This window comes from Neomonachus schauinslandi, chromosome 5 (genome assembly GCF_002201575.2).
Source record: "Neomonachus schauinslandi chromosome 5, ASM220157v2, whole genome shotgun sequence".
Taxonomy (NCBI): Eukaryota; Metazoa; Chordata; class Mammalia; order Carnivora; family Phocidae; genus Neomonachus; species Neomonachus schauinslandi.
The window spans coordinates 20,054,705-20,070,771 of record NC_058407.1 but is presented as its reverse complement, the minus strand read 5'-3'; the positions used below and the strand labels follow the sequence as shown (position 1 = coordinate 20,070,771).

The window sequence follows — 16,067 nt, the reverse complement described above, 5'->3', positions numbered from 1 at the left end:
CTGCAGTGGTTAGCCAAAGGCCAGAGCACACCCACACTAGAACAGAGCTGTGCACAAGACCACACGTTAGAGGAACCAGCCTCTAACTGCCCAGCCTGGGAGGAGCCTTTAATCACGGGAGCGCTGCCAGACGTCCCTGGAGAAGAATCGAACCTTAGAGGCAAGTGCATCAGCCCCTTGGGGAAGTCAAGTCCCTGGCACGCCAACCAGAAAGTTACTGTCTGTGGGACCCTAGTGGTGACCTGGTGGCTTTGCGAGTGCCGGTCCAACCCTCCCTGACACCTCGCCATACTCTCCCCAACCCCTCCCCTAGGTCCCCTCCTCCGAGGCCCCGCCCTCACCCCCTCCCCCGGCTGTCGCACCCGCGGCCGGGCCGCTCTGGGGGCGGGGGCCCCGGGACCTGGGGCAGCCCGGCCTGACCTCGACCTCGCCCGAGCCGGCCCGACCGGCTAGTGCCACCCGGTCAGCGCAGGCCCTGGCCCGCGAGCCCCTCCCTCCACCTTCTCCCCGCCCTGGCGCCCGGCACGGGCCGCGCTCCCTCCCAGCGGCGGGGCCCGTAGGCGGCCATGGCGGCGGGCGCCGGGGGCAGGCCCGCGCCGCGCTGGCTGAAGGCGCTGACCGAGCCGCTGAGCGCGGCGCAGCTGCGGCGGCTGGAGGAGCACCGCTACAGCGCGGCGGGCGTCTCGCTGCTCGAGCCGCCGCTGCAGATCTACTGGACCTGGCTGCTCCAATGGATCCCGCTGTGGATGGCCCCCAACTCCATCACCCTCCTGGGCCTGGCCATCAACTTGCTCACCACGCTCGTGCTCATCTCCTACTGCCCCACGGCCACCGAGGAGGTAGGGCCCGCCGCCCGCCCGCGGCCCGCGCCTCGGCCCCCCAACCGCTGTCCCGGGATCCCCGCGTCCCTCCCACCCCAACCTCGCCCCAGTGCGCCGCTGTCCCGCCGCTGGAGGCGCCGGGGGAGCGGGGAGACCCCCGCGCGGCGACCGTCCTGGGGCGGGGGGGGCGGACACAGCCATTGCCCTGCGCCGCGTCCGCCCCGAGACTCCCCCGGCCGCCTGGAGGCTGACGCGCCGCTACCCCAGCCCCGCGTCCACACCGAGCCTCCCCGGGCGGCGGAGGGGTTGTCAAGGTCACTGCCTCAGCCCCGGGTCCACTCCAGCCAACCCCCGGGCCACTGAGAGCCGGGGGCCGCCTGCCCGGCCTCCACCCGGTCCGGCGCCAAGCTGTGAGATGGACAAGCCGTCGGTTACTTTGCACACTGGGGACTGAACGCCCCCAGTTTCCGCCCAGCCCGGCACCAGGGCTTGAGGTCGGGTTGGCCAAGCCCGAGTTATCCTTTGGACACTTATAATCGCGTGTTTCTCAAGGTTGTGCTGGTGATCCTGAAATTACTGGTAGCACTGATCAAAGAAAGTTACTTCCAAGAGGTAACTTCCTCTTTGCTTCATTGACATGCAAAAAACACTAAGGTATTAGCAAGGAGATAATCCTTATTATCATGACGCAGGGATCACAAAAGCCGACAGATTTTATTAGCAATGCGTATGTGTCCGAAATAAGAGTAAATAACGTGGGCTTTGGACAACTGTTCATCAGAAGCACCGCACCCCGTGGGCTCGGGACAGGATAGGAGGCCAAGGGGGTTCACTCGAATTTTTAGCTTTAATGTGGAGTACATGAGATAAATATCACATTGCACATTCTGTGACACTGCTTTCTTATCTTTGCCCTCCAAATAGTGAAATCCCTTTTATAATCATATTTGAGTATAGGTTCTGTGGGGAACTAATTCAAATTAAGGCTGAATAGCAGGAATACAATGGAAATATTTTATGCCTTCCATGCTGTGCATCCATTTAAAAAAATACTTAATGGAGCCGACGTTTTAAACCTATCTTGCCAATCGATGGTTGTATTTATTACATGAGTTCTTGGCAGATGTTTCCATTGTTATTCATTTCCATATTGTTTGCAAAAAGTAAGTTTCTTTAGTTTTTGGTTTTTGCAGCCTGTTTACAGAATTTCCTTGAGGCCTAGAGCTGTGTGCTAGAATGGAAGGAGCACTGGGTTTAGAAGTGGAAGGCTGGGGTTCTCCCTGCTGGTCAGTTTTCCCATGACTGAAATAGAAAATCATGCCTACCAAACCAATTTCACAAGGATATAGTGAGGATCAAATACTGTATTACCTGAAGAGAAATGTAGAAAATGGCAATTTGCCCAACAAATTTAAAATATTACTCAACACATTAAAAATACCACTGTTATTAAAAATGTCCTGACAATGTATAATAAAATTTAGTTTTTATTAGGCCTAAATTTGGCTAACAGCATTTGGGTGTTTCTGATACTTGGCAGTGGAACTGTGACCTTGTCGATATTATTAATTTAAGGACCATTTGTCGAGCACTTAAAAACCAGGACACACAACCAAGTCCAAGAGATTGTTTAGTTGTGTCAAGAGGGGCCTGATGGAAGAGGTAAAATTATGATTAATTTTTAGGCTCAGCCTCATTTAAAAAAAAAAAAAAGGTTGGGGAGGGCAGGAATCTCAGACACTTTAAAAAAAAAAAAAAGTGAAATCAGAAAATCAGAATGGCCCCAAAAGGAGGAATAAGAGTTAAAATAATAAGATGAAACTGAGAAGAGTTTCTGAAATGTATGTCATTAGATGCTCCTGCACATGCTTCTAAGTGGCTGAAGCAGTGAGGGGACAAGCCATTACAGGATTCACAGTGTCTGTTTGATAAAATCCCAGCAATCACAGGAAAGAAGTGTAGCAGTTCAAGCTACTTTGCTTTCAGGTCACAGAGCTAGTAAATGAGTGGACCTGACAGGATTCAGATCTAAGTCGATCTGACCCCAAAGCCTATGTGTGTATGTGTGTGTGTATACATATATATATATTTACAACACATCACCACCTTCTGGTCCAGTGTTCCTGCCTTTGTCTATGTTGTATGCAGGAAAAATTCCTTATGTTTTATATAAGATTTATCAGGTATGTAAAATGCTTTCACATCCGTTGTTGCCTTTGTGTTTTATCCACCCAAGGAGGTTGGCAAGTTTTTTCCGTTCCAGAATGCCCTTTCCACCATTTTAGTATTTCTTTTATCCATCCATCCTGAAGTAATAGTAGTATATACGTTTTTATTAAGAGGAAATTGAGACCCGTAGGGTTAAGTGATGTTAACCTGGATTGGAATGTGTTTTCTGATTCTTAGACTTAAGGATTCTTAGTGCCTTTTCAAACTTGACAGATTGCTTCCAGAAAGGGTTAGGAAAAATACGTAAGGTTTTGGATTTAGATGTTTAGGCTTATGTACCCATATGGGATGTAATCCTAATGCAATGCTGACTATATATCTATGTTAATAATAACACTTGATCTATTTTTTTTAAACTACTATGTTAACTTCTAGGACATAAATGGGGATGAAGGGAAGTTAATAGAAAAAATTAAATGATTTAAATTAAGTTCTACAATGGGTGTTCCTTTTTTTTTTCTTTTTTTTTTTTTCTACAATGGTGTTCTGAACTGCATGTCATGCTACCATTCTTTTAAGGAACTCTCCACTCCAGCCAAATTAACTACTTGCTATAGCAAGGATTTCTTTTTGTCCCTCTCTTTTCTCCTTCCCCTTCCTTCCCCCTGTCCTGCTTCCATCTCTCAATGCCCAGTTCTAACATGACTTCCTTATAAAATTTTTCTTCCTTCTCCAGAGTCAGTCCTCTAAAATCCAATAAAAATAACAATATCAACTAACATTTACTGGGTATTAACTATGTATCAGGCATTATTTTAAGGTGCTTTAGCCTATTGTCTCATTTAATTCTCTCAACAACTTTATGAAGGGTACTGTTATTATCCCCGTTTCATAGATTAGAAAACTGAAGAGAAATTAACCTCTTCCAGGGTTCATAGCTTTATTTTATTTTATTTTTTAAGATTTTATTTATTTATTAGAGAAAGTGAGAGACAGAGCAAGAGCAGAGGGGGAGGGACAAGCAGACTCCCTGTGGAGCATGGAGCTCTATGTGGGGCTCTATCCCAGGACCCTGAGATCATGACCTGAGCCAAAGGCAGACGCTTAACCGACTGAGCCACCCAGGAGTCCCAGGGTACATAGCTTTAAATGGAGACCAGGATTCCAAGCCAGAATGCTATGCTTCAGCCATGGGGCTTTGTAGGTCTCCTGTGGAACTTCTCCATTTCATTTTGGTTATGTGTGTCCTTACTGAGCAGGACAACCTTCCAGCTTTTAAGTTCAGACAGAGATTGCCCATTTGTACATTCTGCACTGCACAACGCCTTGCACAACACAGAGGCTTAGTAAATATTCACTAAATTATTGCTGGCATGAATGAAATGTCATCTTGGGAGATGATGTTTTTCCACCCTTATTCAGTTTAAGCTGGTCTTGGATTAAATACTTATCGGTTGTTTGTCCTGGGAATTTTAACAAGAGTAAGCAAGAGTTAGGGCTACTAGAGAAAAGAGGAACTGAATTGCCCCCTCCTCACCTGGATGAAGCATTTCTATCTGAATACTACTCTGCATGGAGTCGTTGGCCCCCATTCCTTCCTGCCTAATCCTAAAATAGAATCACAGCCGGGGCACCTGGGTGGCTCAGATGGTTAAGCATCTGCCTTCGGCTCAGGTCATAATCCCAGGGTCATGGGATCGAGCCCCGCGTCGGGCTCCCTGCTCGGCGGGGGGCCTGCTTCTCCCCCTCCCTCTATTTCTCCCCCTACTCATGTTCTCTCTCTCTCTCTGTATCTCTGTATCTGGAATGAATTAAAAAAAAAAATCTTTAAAAAAAAAAAAATAGAATCATAGCCTTCTACAGTTTGAAGGACTTCAGAGCTTATTTAATGCAATTCCTAAATCTGTATATAAGAAAACTCAGTGAGGGCGCCTGGGTGGCTCAGATGATTGAGCGTCTGCCTTCGGCTCAGGTCATGATCTCAGGGTCCTGGGATCGAGTCCCGCATCGGGCTCCCTGCTCCTTGGGAGCCTGTTTCTCCCTCTGCCTTTCTCTCTCGCTCTGTCTCTCATGAATAAAAAAAAAAAAAAAAAAATCTTTAAAGAAAACTCAGTGATTTGAATCTAGTTCTTTCTAGCCTAGTGACATCCTCAATGACACACCACTGTCATTGATTATAGCAAGTAAGTACCTAGCATAGGGTCAGGTCAGAGGGCATTAATATATTTATTTTGTTAATGATGATAGAAAGTTGAACCAAAAAGGAAGTTTTTCTAAGGAAGTCAGAAAGACCTTAAGAAATGGTTTGTTCCCTATTGAAATAATTCAGATTATAGTTGCCTTTGCACTGTAATTATTTGTTGGGGAATAATAAGAAAAGGCAATAATCTTTAGATTCCTACTCAGATTGTTTTCCTTGGGTTTGGTTTCTTCAAAATCTAGTATTTCCTTTTTACTTTTTATCTCCGTCTTTTTTTTCTTTTAACCAGCTCAGTAACTTATCAAGCATCATTTATTAAGGCAGGACTCTTGTAAGGGAGTGGCCTCTCTTAATAAAACAAAATATAAACTCCAACTCCTTTCCAGAGGTGAAAATTCTAGAAAGCCGGACAGGGAAGTCACTAAAATGAAGCAAGCAGGCACTCAGGCCTCAGGACTTAAAGAGGCAGATGCAGGACCCTGACCCTGAGGGTAAATGCAGCCTCAACTTCTGAAGCCTAGGTGGCTCACTGGCCTCACCACAGTCCCAGCTCTGGCTGGAAGGAGCTTCTGCAGGTAATTGCTTTGGGGCTTGTCCCTTTGATTCCTATGGTTTTCCTATACTTGATTATATAAGCTCTTCCTCCTTAGACTTGACCTGCGCCGAGGCTCTGACCACTTGGGTTTTGCAACTTAAAGAACAGAACAGATGTGAAAGCACCCAGTACAGTTGATGTTGATGATCCATCTGACCCAAGGATTCTCTTCATACCCCTCTCCCTTCTTGTTTCCCTGAGCACAGTGAGAGACTGGCCTTTTCAACAAGAACTCTAGTAAGTACTAAAGAAGGTTTACAAAAAAGAGGAAAAAAGGACTATTCCCCAAAATATAAAAAGAAAGTTACCTTTCCAAAGTAATTTCTAAAGTCAGGAGAGAGCCCTGTTGGTCCTGAATTGCTGGTCAAACTGCATTTGTATAAGCTGCCTACTTGTAACCTGCTTCATTTCCTGAAAATGGGTATGCTCTTCTCAAATGCTGGCTCCTAACCATAGCTGAAGCCTGAAGGTCTTAGTTGAAACCAGTAAGCCCCTAGGCCCCTTCCTGATTGGTGACTGAGAATTATCTTACCCTTCCTGACCACCAGCTGCTCTTGGAAACTTCTAGGCCTGGTGGGAACCCTCCCTCTGTAAACAAGGAAGTGCCCCATCAGCCACAGGCGCACAGTAAACAACCTCTTCATCATATCACAGGGCTAGAACGGTGTCAGATTCCTTGTCAACTAGAAACGCCGTGAATTTTCTTTTTAAAAAAATCCACTTTTTAACACCACATAGCAGTACATTTTTTCACATTTCATGACCCCTCTTCTAATTTTCTTTCTTCCTACCTCTTATAAATGCACTTTCTGTTTTTATGGAGAGAGAAGTCAATTGCTGTTTGGATAAATGAGATCTCCCTGTTAGCAGCTGACCCACTTGTTACTGGTTATATAATACCTTTTGCATATGTGTCAGCTCACACCCAAGGCCATTTAAAGCAAAGAGATAATTTTTTTAAGTATAAAAATTTATATAAATAGGCATTATATAGTTCCAGTATTTCCTAGATTTTAATTTGGGGAGATTTTTACTTTTGTGTATTACCTATATATACACTATTTTTTATTTACTATTTTTCTTTACATCAACTTTAAATATCTTCCTTTTTAAAGATGTGGACTCAGGGACACCTGGGTGGCTCAGTTGGTTAAGCGTCTGCCTTCGGCTCAGGTCATGATCCCAGGGTTCTGGGATTGAGTCCCACATCGGGTTCCCTGCTCAGCGGGCAGTCTGTTTCTCTCTCTCCCTCTGTTGCTCCCCCTGCTTGTGCTCTCTCTGACAAATAAATAAAAAAAAAAAAGACATGGACTATTTCTCAGCCTTAATATCTATAAAGTCATAGCTGTGATAGCTATGCTAGCTTTTTTTAATGCTAGTTCTTTTTTAAATATGTTAAAATATTTCCAAAATATATTAAAATAAAGACATAATTATTAAAATGAAAGTTGACCCATGAATCATCTAAAATTGTCTTTGTGGTATCAGTAATAACAACAACTAAAACTTACTGAGCTCCTTCCACATGCCGGGCACTTTTCTCAACACTTTCCCTGTAATACTTTGATTTTCAGATGAGACAGGAAGAGTGATTATTTTCATGTTTGATAAAGGGAGACTGAGGCATTGGAAGGTTAAGTAACTCATCCATACTCAGCTGGTGATGAAAGCAAGGATCTGGGTGCAGATAGAGTCCAGACTGCACACTTTATTTTTTTAAAGATTTTTTTTATTAATTCATGAGAGAGAGAAGCAGAGGGAAAAGCAGGGAGCCCAATGCAGGACTTGATCCCAGGACCCTGAGATCACAACCTGAGCTGAAGGCAGACCCTTAACCAACTGAGCCACCCAGGTGTCCCAGACTGCACACTTCTTTTTTTTTTTTTTTAAAGATTTTATTTATTTATTTGACAGAGACAGAGATAGCGAGAGCAGGAACACTAGCAGCGGGAGTGGGAGAGGGAGAAGCAGGCTTCCCCTTGAGCAGGGAGCCCGATGTGGGGCTCGATCTCAGGACCCTGGGATCATGACCTGAGCCGAAGGCAGACGCTTAACAACTGAGCCACCCAGGCACCCTAGACTGCACACTTCTAACCACTCCGCAGGAACAACCCAGGGCATGAATTCTTCTCTTTGGAAACCATTTTACCTGATAAGGAACAATTAGATCACCTAGTAATTTAGCTTCTGTGGTATGTACAGCAGATTTTAAAAACAAGATAGTATGCCTCATACCCTTGAGAGAATTATATTCTAATATGAAATATGGGACCTTGGAGACTATCTAGTCTAGCATTTTCATTTACAGAAGACCCAAGTATGTGTTCCAGAAAACTGAGTATTTTAAGGTCCACGCTTGTAAATGAAGTTTGTCCAGTGAGCAGAGATGTGCTCACTGATCACTTTCTAAGTCTTTTCTTCCTTTTCCTGATGCATGTGTGCTCATTCAGACCCACATATAAAAAAGAGGATAAATAATTGGTTTATATGTGAGTGTTCTCTCTGACCCAGAGTTATTTTTAATGAGAACAATTGCCATATGGTCTGGTTCAGAACTCTGGTTTCTCTAATTGTAAAATGAATAATAGCATCCTATAATTCAAGTAACCGAAAAAGTAAAATTTACCCAAAACTTACTTTTATACGGCTCTTTTTTAGTGGTGTAACTGAAAAGCAATTTAAATTTATTAGTGTTTTTTTTTTTAAACGACTAGGGGTTATGATTGATTCTTAGTAATAATTTTGTTTTCTAGAATAAACTTCCATAATAATTTTTCATGAAATAATGAAAGATTCATTATTAGTGAAGTTATTATGTGTGATATTACCACATAATTGAATACATGTCATCATTTAAAAGATTGATGTAGCTCTTGATGGTTGACCTGGAAAGCTTCCTATGACATATTCTTAAATTCTGATCCTAAAAGATACAGTAGATACTATGAACATTATATAATTTAAAACTTTAAATGTTAGGAATCTAATATTACCTGGAGAAGTTCTACTTTTTTGACTAGGTTCCTTCTATAGTAGTATTCTGATAAATTGCTTGTGACTTTATAATGCGTAATCTAAGCCTGACTGTTCATGCTTATGTTTAAATTTTTGAAAATAAGTCCACATGAAAAGATGAAATGAGTTGGGGTGGCTTTTGTAGATCCTCCTTCAACCTGGAGTCTGTTCTGTAATTACATCTGTTTTGAGCAGACTCCTGGAAGGAAGGGTCCTGTGGTTCCTGGCCAGTGGATCTCCAACCTGGAGATGGTTTTGCAGAGATAACAGGTTAGAAAAGAAGATGACAATTTTTTTTTTTTTTAGATTTTATTTATTTATTTGACAGAGAGAGAGACAGCAAGAGAGGAAACACAGCAGGGGGAGTGGGAGAGGGAGAAGCAGGCTTCCCGCCGAGCAGGGAGCCCAATGCGGGGCTCGATCCCAGGACCCCAGGATCACGACCTGAGCCGAAGGCAGATGCTTAACGAACTGAGCCACCTAGGTGCCCCAAGAAGATGACAATTTGCAGGCTTAATTTAATAGCTTTCAGGTGGGGGTGGAGGTGATGACATCAGGGAAAAGAAAAGATAGGTTTGGCCCCCGTGGCTCACAGCCATATTCTTAGGCTCACTACATTTGAAATTGGATTGTGTGAGCAGGAGAGTGCTTCTCAGCAGGTTTGAAGGAAAAGGTACTCTGTGAAGTAAGAATCCAGGTCTCTGCAGCCTGTGGCATGATGGATCCCTTATCGTAAGGCAGGGCAGGAGACCCGGGTCTGATTCCCAGGCCCAGTCTGGCCACTCGTCTCGATGGGATGTCATCACCCCTTCTTTAAGTTTTACTTTTGACTTTAATAAAAGGAACATAACTGTCCTGTCTCTGTGGATTGCCGTATCAAATAAAATAATGCTGAAAAATGCCCTTTGTTGTACTGTTTAAGATAATGTTACTACATTTCCAATCTGATTGCTGTGATTCTCTGTTGACCTTCTGATCCTGAAACAGGGATCTGGTCACTGACTCATGAGTAAACCTTGCATTTTCCAGGCCTCAACGTTCATTTGGGCTAAGAACTCCTCTCTCTTTTCCTTGTTCAAATTCCCCTGCACTCTTTACCTAATTAAGCTCTAAATCTTAACTCTTCCAGTATCCTAATAAAGTAGTTTTAAACTAGTGAACCAGTCTTCCTTTCCTTTTTCCAAATGAGGGGCAGAGTCCACCCTCAACTGTGGTGTCCAGGAGTGACCAAATTTATCTTAGTATGGATTTCCATTAACACCTTTTGATTTGCCTGCAGCCAGTCTCCCAAATCAGAGGTCAGAAATAAGGTTTTAACATGGACCTTGGCTCCAGTGTCTCAGTATAAGAAGGTTCTGTGCATAGAAGGGAGAAATGGAATACCTGTCAGGTAGATGATGTACTTTTAGAAGTCTGTCATGTAGGGGGAAGGTGCTTGGTGGAAATTAGATAAGTGACTTTAGTCATTCCAGAAATTTTAATAACTTCAATTTCCAATTTTACATAGATTTGAAATATAACTTTGCTCGCTTTTGGTTATCAGAATTAAAACAATATAATTTTTCATAGTAGGAAAAAATGGGTAAGAATTTACTAGTTTGAAAAGAGTCACTGGGATTGTTCTCTTCAAAACACTTTGGGATTCTTTCAAGAAAGATTCTAGGTGGTTTGTTTTGCTTTTTCCACTTTTATACTGTCATAATGATTTATCAATTCTGTTTTTTAGCTCCCTCTTAATTGTTTCATAGTTTGCAGATAAGCCTTTAAAAGCATGGTAATCAGAATTGAATGTGACATTTAAGTTTTTAATTTTTTATTAAGTTTTTAATTTTAATTCCAACATAGTTAACACACGGGGTTATATTAGTTTCAGGTATACAATATAATGGTTCAACAATTCTATACCTCACTCAGTACTCATCACAACAAGTGCACTCCTTCATCCCTGTCACCTATTTCACCCATCCCCCCAACCCCCTCCCCTCTGGTAACCCTCTGTTTGTTCTCCATAATTAAGAGTCCATTTTGGGGTTTATCTCTTTTTTTTCCCCCTTGTTCATTTATTTTGTTTCTTAAATTCCACATGAGTGAAATCATATGGTATTTGTTTTTCTCAGATTATTTCACTTAGCATTATACTCTGTAGCTCCATCCATGTTGTTGCAAATGGCAATTTCATTCTTTTTAGGGCTGAATAATATTCCCTTGTATATATGCCACAGCTTCTTTATTCATTCATCTACCAGTGGACACTTGGGCTGCTTCCATAATTTGGCTATTGTAAATAATGCTGCTATAAACATAGGGGTGCATATATACTTTAAAATTAGTGTTTTCATATTCTTTGGGTAAATACCCAGTAGTGTGATTACTGGGTCGTAGGGTAGTTCTATTTTTAATTTTCTGAGGAACCTCCAGACTGTTTTCCACAGTGGCTGCACCAGTTTGCATTCCTACCCACAGTGCACAACTGTTCCTTCTTCCCCACATCCTCACCAACACTTATGGTTTCTTTGACTGTGGTATTTTAATATGCATATTCATAACTCAGGTTGCTTCTATTCTTAAATTATTTCTTATACTGCTTGTCTTTTAACTGGAAGAGACTCAATAAGTCCTTTTAAGCAATTAGTAGCGTGGTCATTAATACTGGGCATCTAATGTTAACAAATGAAACTTTTATTAAAGTTAATTCAGAGTAAACTTCTATTTACTTAGAAAGATTGAGGAACGAGTTAGCAGGTTGATTGGATATTTGTAGAATTCCCCCATAAACCATACATAGATTGGTATTTTAAAAATTATATTTGCCACTGAAAGTATACAGAACGACTTAGTGAGAATAGCTAACCTTTACTGAGCACTTACTGTGTGTCGGGCTCTGTGTAAAAAACTAAGAATTTTTTCATCTGATAACAACTATAAGTATTCATATCTTACAGGTGAGTAACCACAGTTTAGAGAGGTTAAGTGATTTGCCCAGGCTCACTTGGCTATTAAATGACAGAGCCAAGGACTGAAACACAGATCTAACTTCAAAACCCTACTTCTTAATAATTTTGCTGTACTTCCTCTCTAAGACATAGAAATCTGGGTTGAGGGGCGCCTGGGTGGCTCAGTTGGTTGAGCGTCAGGTCATGATCCTGGAGTCTTGGGATCGAGTCCCGCATTGGGCTCCCTGCTCAGCAGGGAGTCTGCTTCTCCCTCTGACACTGCCCCCCCTCATGCTCTCTCTCTGTCTCATTCTTTCTCTCTCAAATAAATAAATAAAATCTTTAAAAAAAGAAAAGAAATCTGGGTTGACCATTCCTATCATCACATAGGTCCCTGAGGAAGAAGAGTATATTTACAAAGTGCTTAAAGAAAGAATGATCATTTTAAAATCTTTTTCTCTCTCGTTCAAATTGCATCATTTCTGTTCACCTGTCTTCAAGTTTACAGACTCTTTCCTCTGTCAGTATTATCCACACTTCTGTATATAATGTTTCAGTTTTCCTCTGGTTTCTGATTATGATGTGCCTTGGTGGGTTTTTTAAAAATATTTATTCTGTTTGGTGTTTGTTGAGCTTCTTGGATATGCGAGTGTATAAATTTCATCAAATTTGGAAATCTTTCAGCCATTATTTCTTACATTTTTCATGTCCAACCCTCTCTTCTCTCCCCTGAGACTCCAATAAAAATGTTAGACTGCTTCTGTTGTCCCACCCAGATCAATTATCGGTAGTCTTTTTTCTTTCTGTGCATCATTTTAGATAGTTTCCATCAGTAGTCTGCAAGTTCATTGATCTTTTTTGCGTTGTCCAATTTCATCTAGTATATTTTACATTTCAAATACTGTTTTTTAATATCTACGGGTTTCACCCGAGTCTTTTATGTTTTCCTTCACCTTATTGAACATATGAAGTGTATTTATAATAACTTTTAATGGCCTCATCTAATTCCATCTAATTCCATTTTTTCTGTCATTCCTGGGTCTGATTGTATTGATTGATTTTACTTCTAGTTGTTGATCATATTCTCCTGCCTCTTTGCATGACTGGTAATTTTTGATTAGATGCCAAACACTGTGAATTTTATATCTTTGGGTACTAGATTTTTTTTTTAATCCCTTTAAGATATTGTACTTTGTGTTGGTTATAGTTGAGTTAAATAGGATCAGTTGGGTTCTTTTTAGGCTGGACTTTATGTCTGTTAGGACTCTTCCAAGAGGCCTTTAGTCTCAGGCTAATTTCTCTCCACTGCTAAGGCAATACACTTGTGAGAACTCTACCCAATGTCCTAGGTATTACAAAGTCTTTCTGCTGTGCCTAGTGGGAACATGAAAAATTCCCAGCTTTGTGTGGCCTTCAAGAATTATGTGGCCTTTTGCTGTTCAGTGTTTCTTTCCCTGGCCTTGGTTAATAGTTTTATCTTATTCAGGCACAGGTCACTTCTCAGCCAAAGACTCAAAGGTACCCTTCTGTAGGTCTGTGTCCCTCTTTTCTCTGGTACTGTGCTCCACAAATCCCAGCTGCTTTGACCTTCCTGAATTCTGCTACGTTTCTCCTCAACAGAGCAAGATCATTGGGCTCTGTTCAGGCTCCACATTCCTATACTGTGGTCTGAAAACTGCCCGTAGGTACTAAGCTGGAGTAGTTACAGGGCTCACCTCATTTGTTTCCCCCTGTCAGGGATCACAGTGCTTCACTGCCTGCACTGTCTGAAAACTTGTTTCATTTATTTTACTGCTATGAGGGGGGGAAATAGATCCAGTCCCGATACTCCATCATGAATGGAAGAAGTCTGTGATTTGTCTTTAAGATCTTTTTTCATAGCAAAATCTTACTGAATAATTTCAAATCTAGTGCCATATTGTAAATAACATATTGAGAGAGCTGTGGATTAGGACTAAAATCAGGGTCCTAATCTTTGCTCATTTAATTTTGTGCTTCTCACAATATGGACTTCTTTGTCCCTCTACCCATAGGACTTAGAACAGTTCATTTGATTCTTCAATTTAGTTCTCATCTGCAAAAGGAGGGTTATGAATGTTTAATACGCGGAGGTGATATAAGGTGAGAACACAAGAAAATGTGTCAATTGGCTTAGGTTGAACTGTTTTCAAACGGAAGCTAGCTTGTTGTCATTTAATAGTATTATTTACATTTATTTTTAGGCACCATACTGGACATACCTTTTATGTGCACTGGGACTCTTTATCTACCAGTCACTGGATGCTATTGATGGGAAACAAGCCAGAAGAACAAATTCTTGTTCTCCTTTAGGGGAACTTTTTGACCATGGTTGTGACTCTCTTTCAACAGGTAAGTTAGTGAAGGTTTTTTCTCTCTCTCTTTTTTTATTTTTTATTTTTTGCTGATGGCTCAAAAACTAAAATGAACTGAGCTGTTTGAATGGTCAACTTTTTGGGTAGGTGTACATTTGGGAGCAAATTTGCACAGTGTATTTTGAAAGTATATTCAAAAATTAATTTTGTTTAGTGTACCTTATTGTAATGCCAAGATTACATACTTTAAAACTGTATTTCTAAACAATACATGGCAATTATTTCATTAATTATTTTTAATTCTTAATGGTTCTTAAACCTTGTTTCTTTCAGTATTTATGGCAGTTGGAGCTTCAGTTGCTGTGCGCTTAGGAACTCATCCTGACTGGTTGTTTTTCTGCTCTTTTATTGGGATGTTCATGTTTTATTGTGCTCATTGGCAGACTTATGTTTCAGGCGTGTTGAGGTTTGGAAAGTAAGTATGTTTTTTAAGTTGTACATTTTAAAATATAGTTCAGTTTATTTTCACAATCTTTTATATTTTATTTATCCATAAGAAAGACAAAGCTTCAATCAGGAATTTAAATTATCTTTTAAATTATTGGAGCATCCATAAATGCTACACCTTAATTTAAGTCTTATAGGTATTCTGCATGTTATAAATAGCTATGTATTTGATAATAATTTTATTTTTTCTCCCTTTCTCCACTTCAATAGCTTACTAACCCAAGCTTACATTATACAGGAGAAAGAAAAATAAGGGACCTGAATAATATAGAAAAAGAATATGCAGTACTTAAGTAAACAACATTTGACTTATATAATAAAATAATGAAATATGGAATCCTAAGGTCCTTTTTGGTCAAATCTTCATGTGCCCAAAAAGGGGCACCCATTACATCAGTCACCAACAACAGGTAATTTTGAGACTCTTCAGTTGTGGTAGGCAATTGGTGAGTGTAAAAGCACCTTGAAAATGTTAGAGCTAAACATTAGATGATATATATGCGTTTGATGCCTCTTAGACACCAGGAAACAGTGCATGAAGCAGGAGCTCAATATTCTTTCTGTTTCCCATTAGCTCCCTCTCTGCCTGATCCTTCAGGAACTATCTGCCATTGGTTCATTCTCAGCTCTGCCTTCCCACGTCTACTGATTCTTTTTGGCCCCTCTTTTATTGCTGCATAGGAGAAACAGCTCTGGAAAAAAAAACCAAAAATCCAAAACCTCTGATGATGATAAAAATGAGAGAAGCTCAAATCTGTGGATCATGTAACAGAGGGAAGGCCTTAGGCAACTCATCACATTGAAAATTATGGGTAATTGCAGCTACGTGCACTTGCATGTTTCAGGCACTATATTGAGTACTTTACATGCATTATCTCATTTATTCCTCACATTAATCTCCACTGTACAAATGAGGCAGAGATTCTGTAACTTTCTTACACTGCTAATAAGTATAGAGTGAGGGATAAAACTCAAATCTGTTTGATTCCAAACCCAATATTCTTAGTGACTGCTGTTTAGACCCATGAGATCAGCAATGTGTTAGATTCTGTAGGATACAAAATGCATTTTTTAAAAATCCCTGTTTTAGGGCGCCTGGGTGGCTCAGATGGTTAAGCGTCTGCCTTCGGCTCAGGTCATGATCCCAGGGTCCTGGGATCAAGTCCCGCATTGGGCTCCTTGCTCAGCAGGGAGCCTGCTTCTCCCTCTGCCTCTCTGTCTCTCTCTCTCTCTCTGTCTCTGATGAATAAATAAATAAAATCTTAAAAAAAAAAAATCCCTGTTTTAGGAGCTAGCTCCTATATAGTACACTGTATTAAAGGGATGAGATAATACTCCTGTGACATTGTTAATGCAGTCCATCACCAAGTGTAAAATGACTTGCTGTAGGTTTCCATAAGCACTGAAGAAATCCTAAGTAAGAAGGTAACTGTAGGCTGAATTAGTTTAAGAAAGCTTTTATGGAAAACGTGAGTCTTTAGCTGATTCCTTATC

General features: G+C 41.2%; 1 protein-coding gene across 2 annotated transcripts in view; it reads left to right on the top strand.

The window, feature by feature from the left end:
- The first annotated feature begins 395 nt into the window (after positions 1-395).
- The window catches only part of CHPT1 (choline phosphotransferase 1), a 31,983-nt gene continuing 16,311 nt past the window's right edge, over positions 396-16,067 (top strand). For both annotated transcript variants that reach the window (XM_021687560.2, XM_021687559.1), the window contains exons 1-3: positions 396-839; positions 13,956-14,103; positions 14,400-14,541. In XM_021687560.2, coding sequence (XP_021543235.1) covers positions 567-839; positions 13,956-14,103; positions 14,400-14,541 — 563 coding nt within the window. In that variant the 5' untranslated portion in view covers positions 396-566. The remainder of the gene's footprint in view (positions 840-13,955; positions 14,104-14,399; positions 14,542-16,067) is intronic.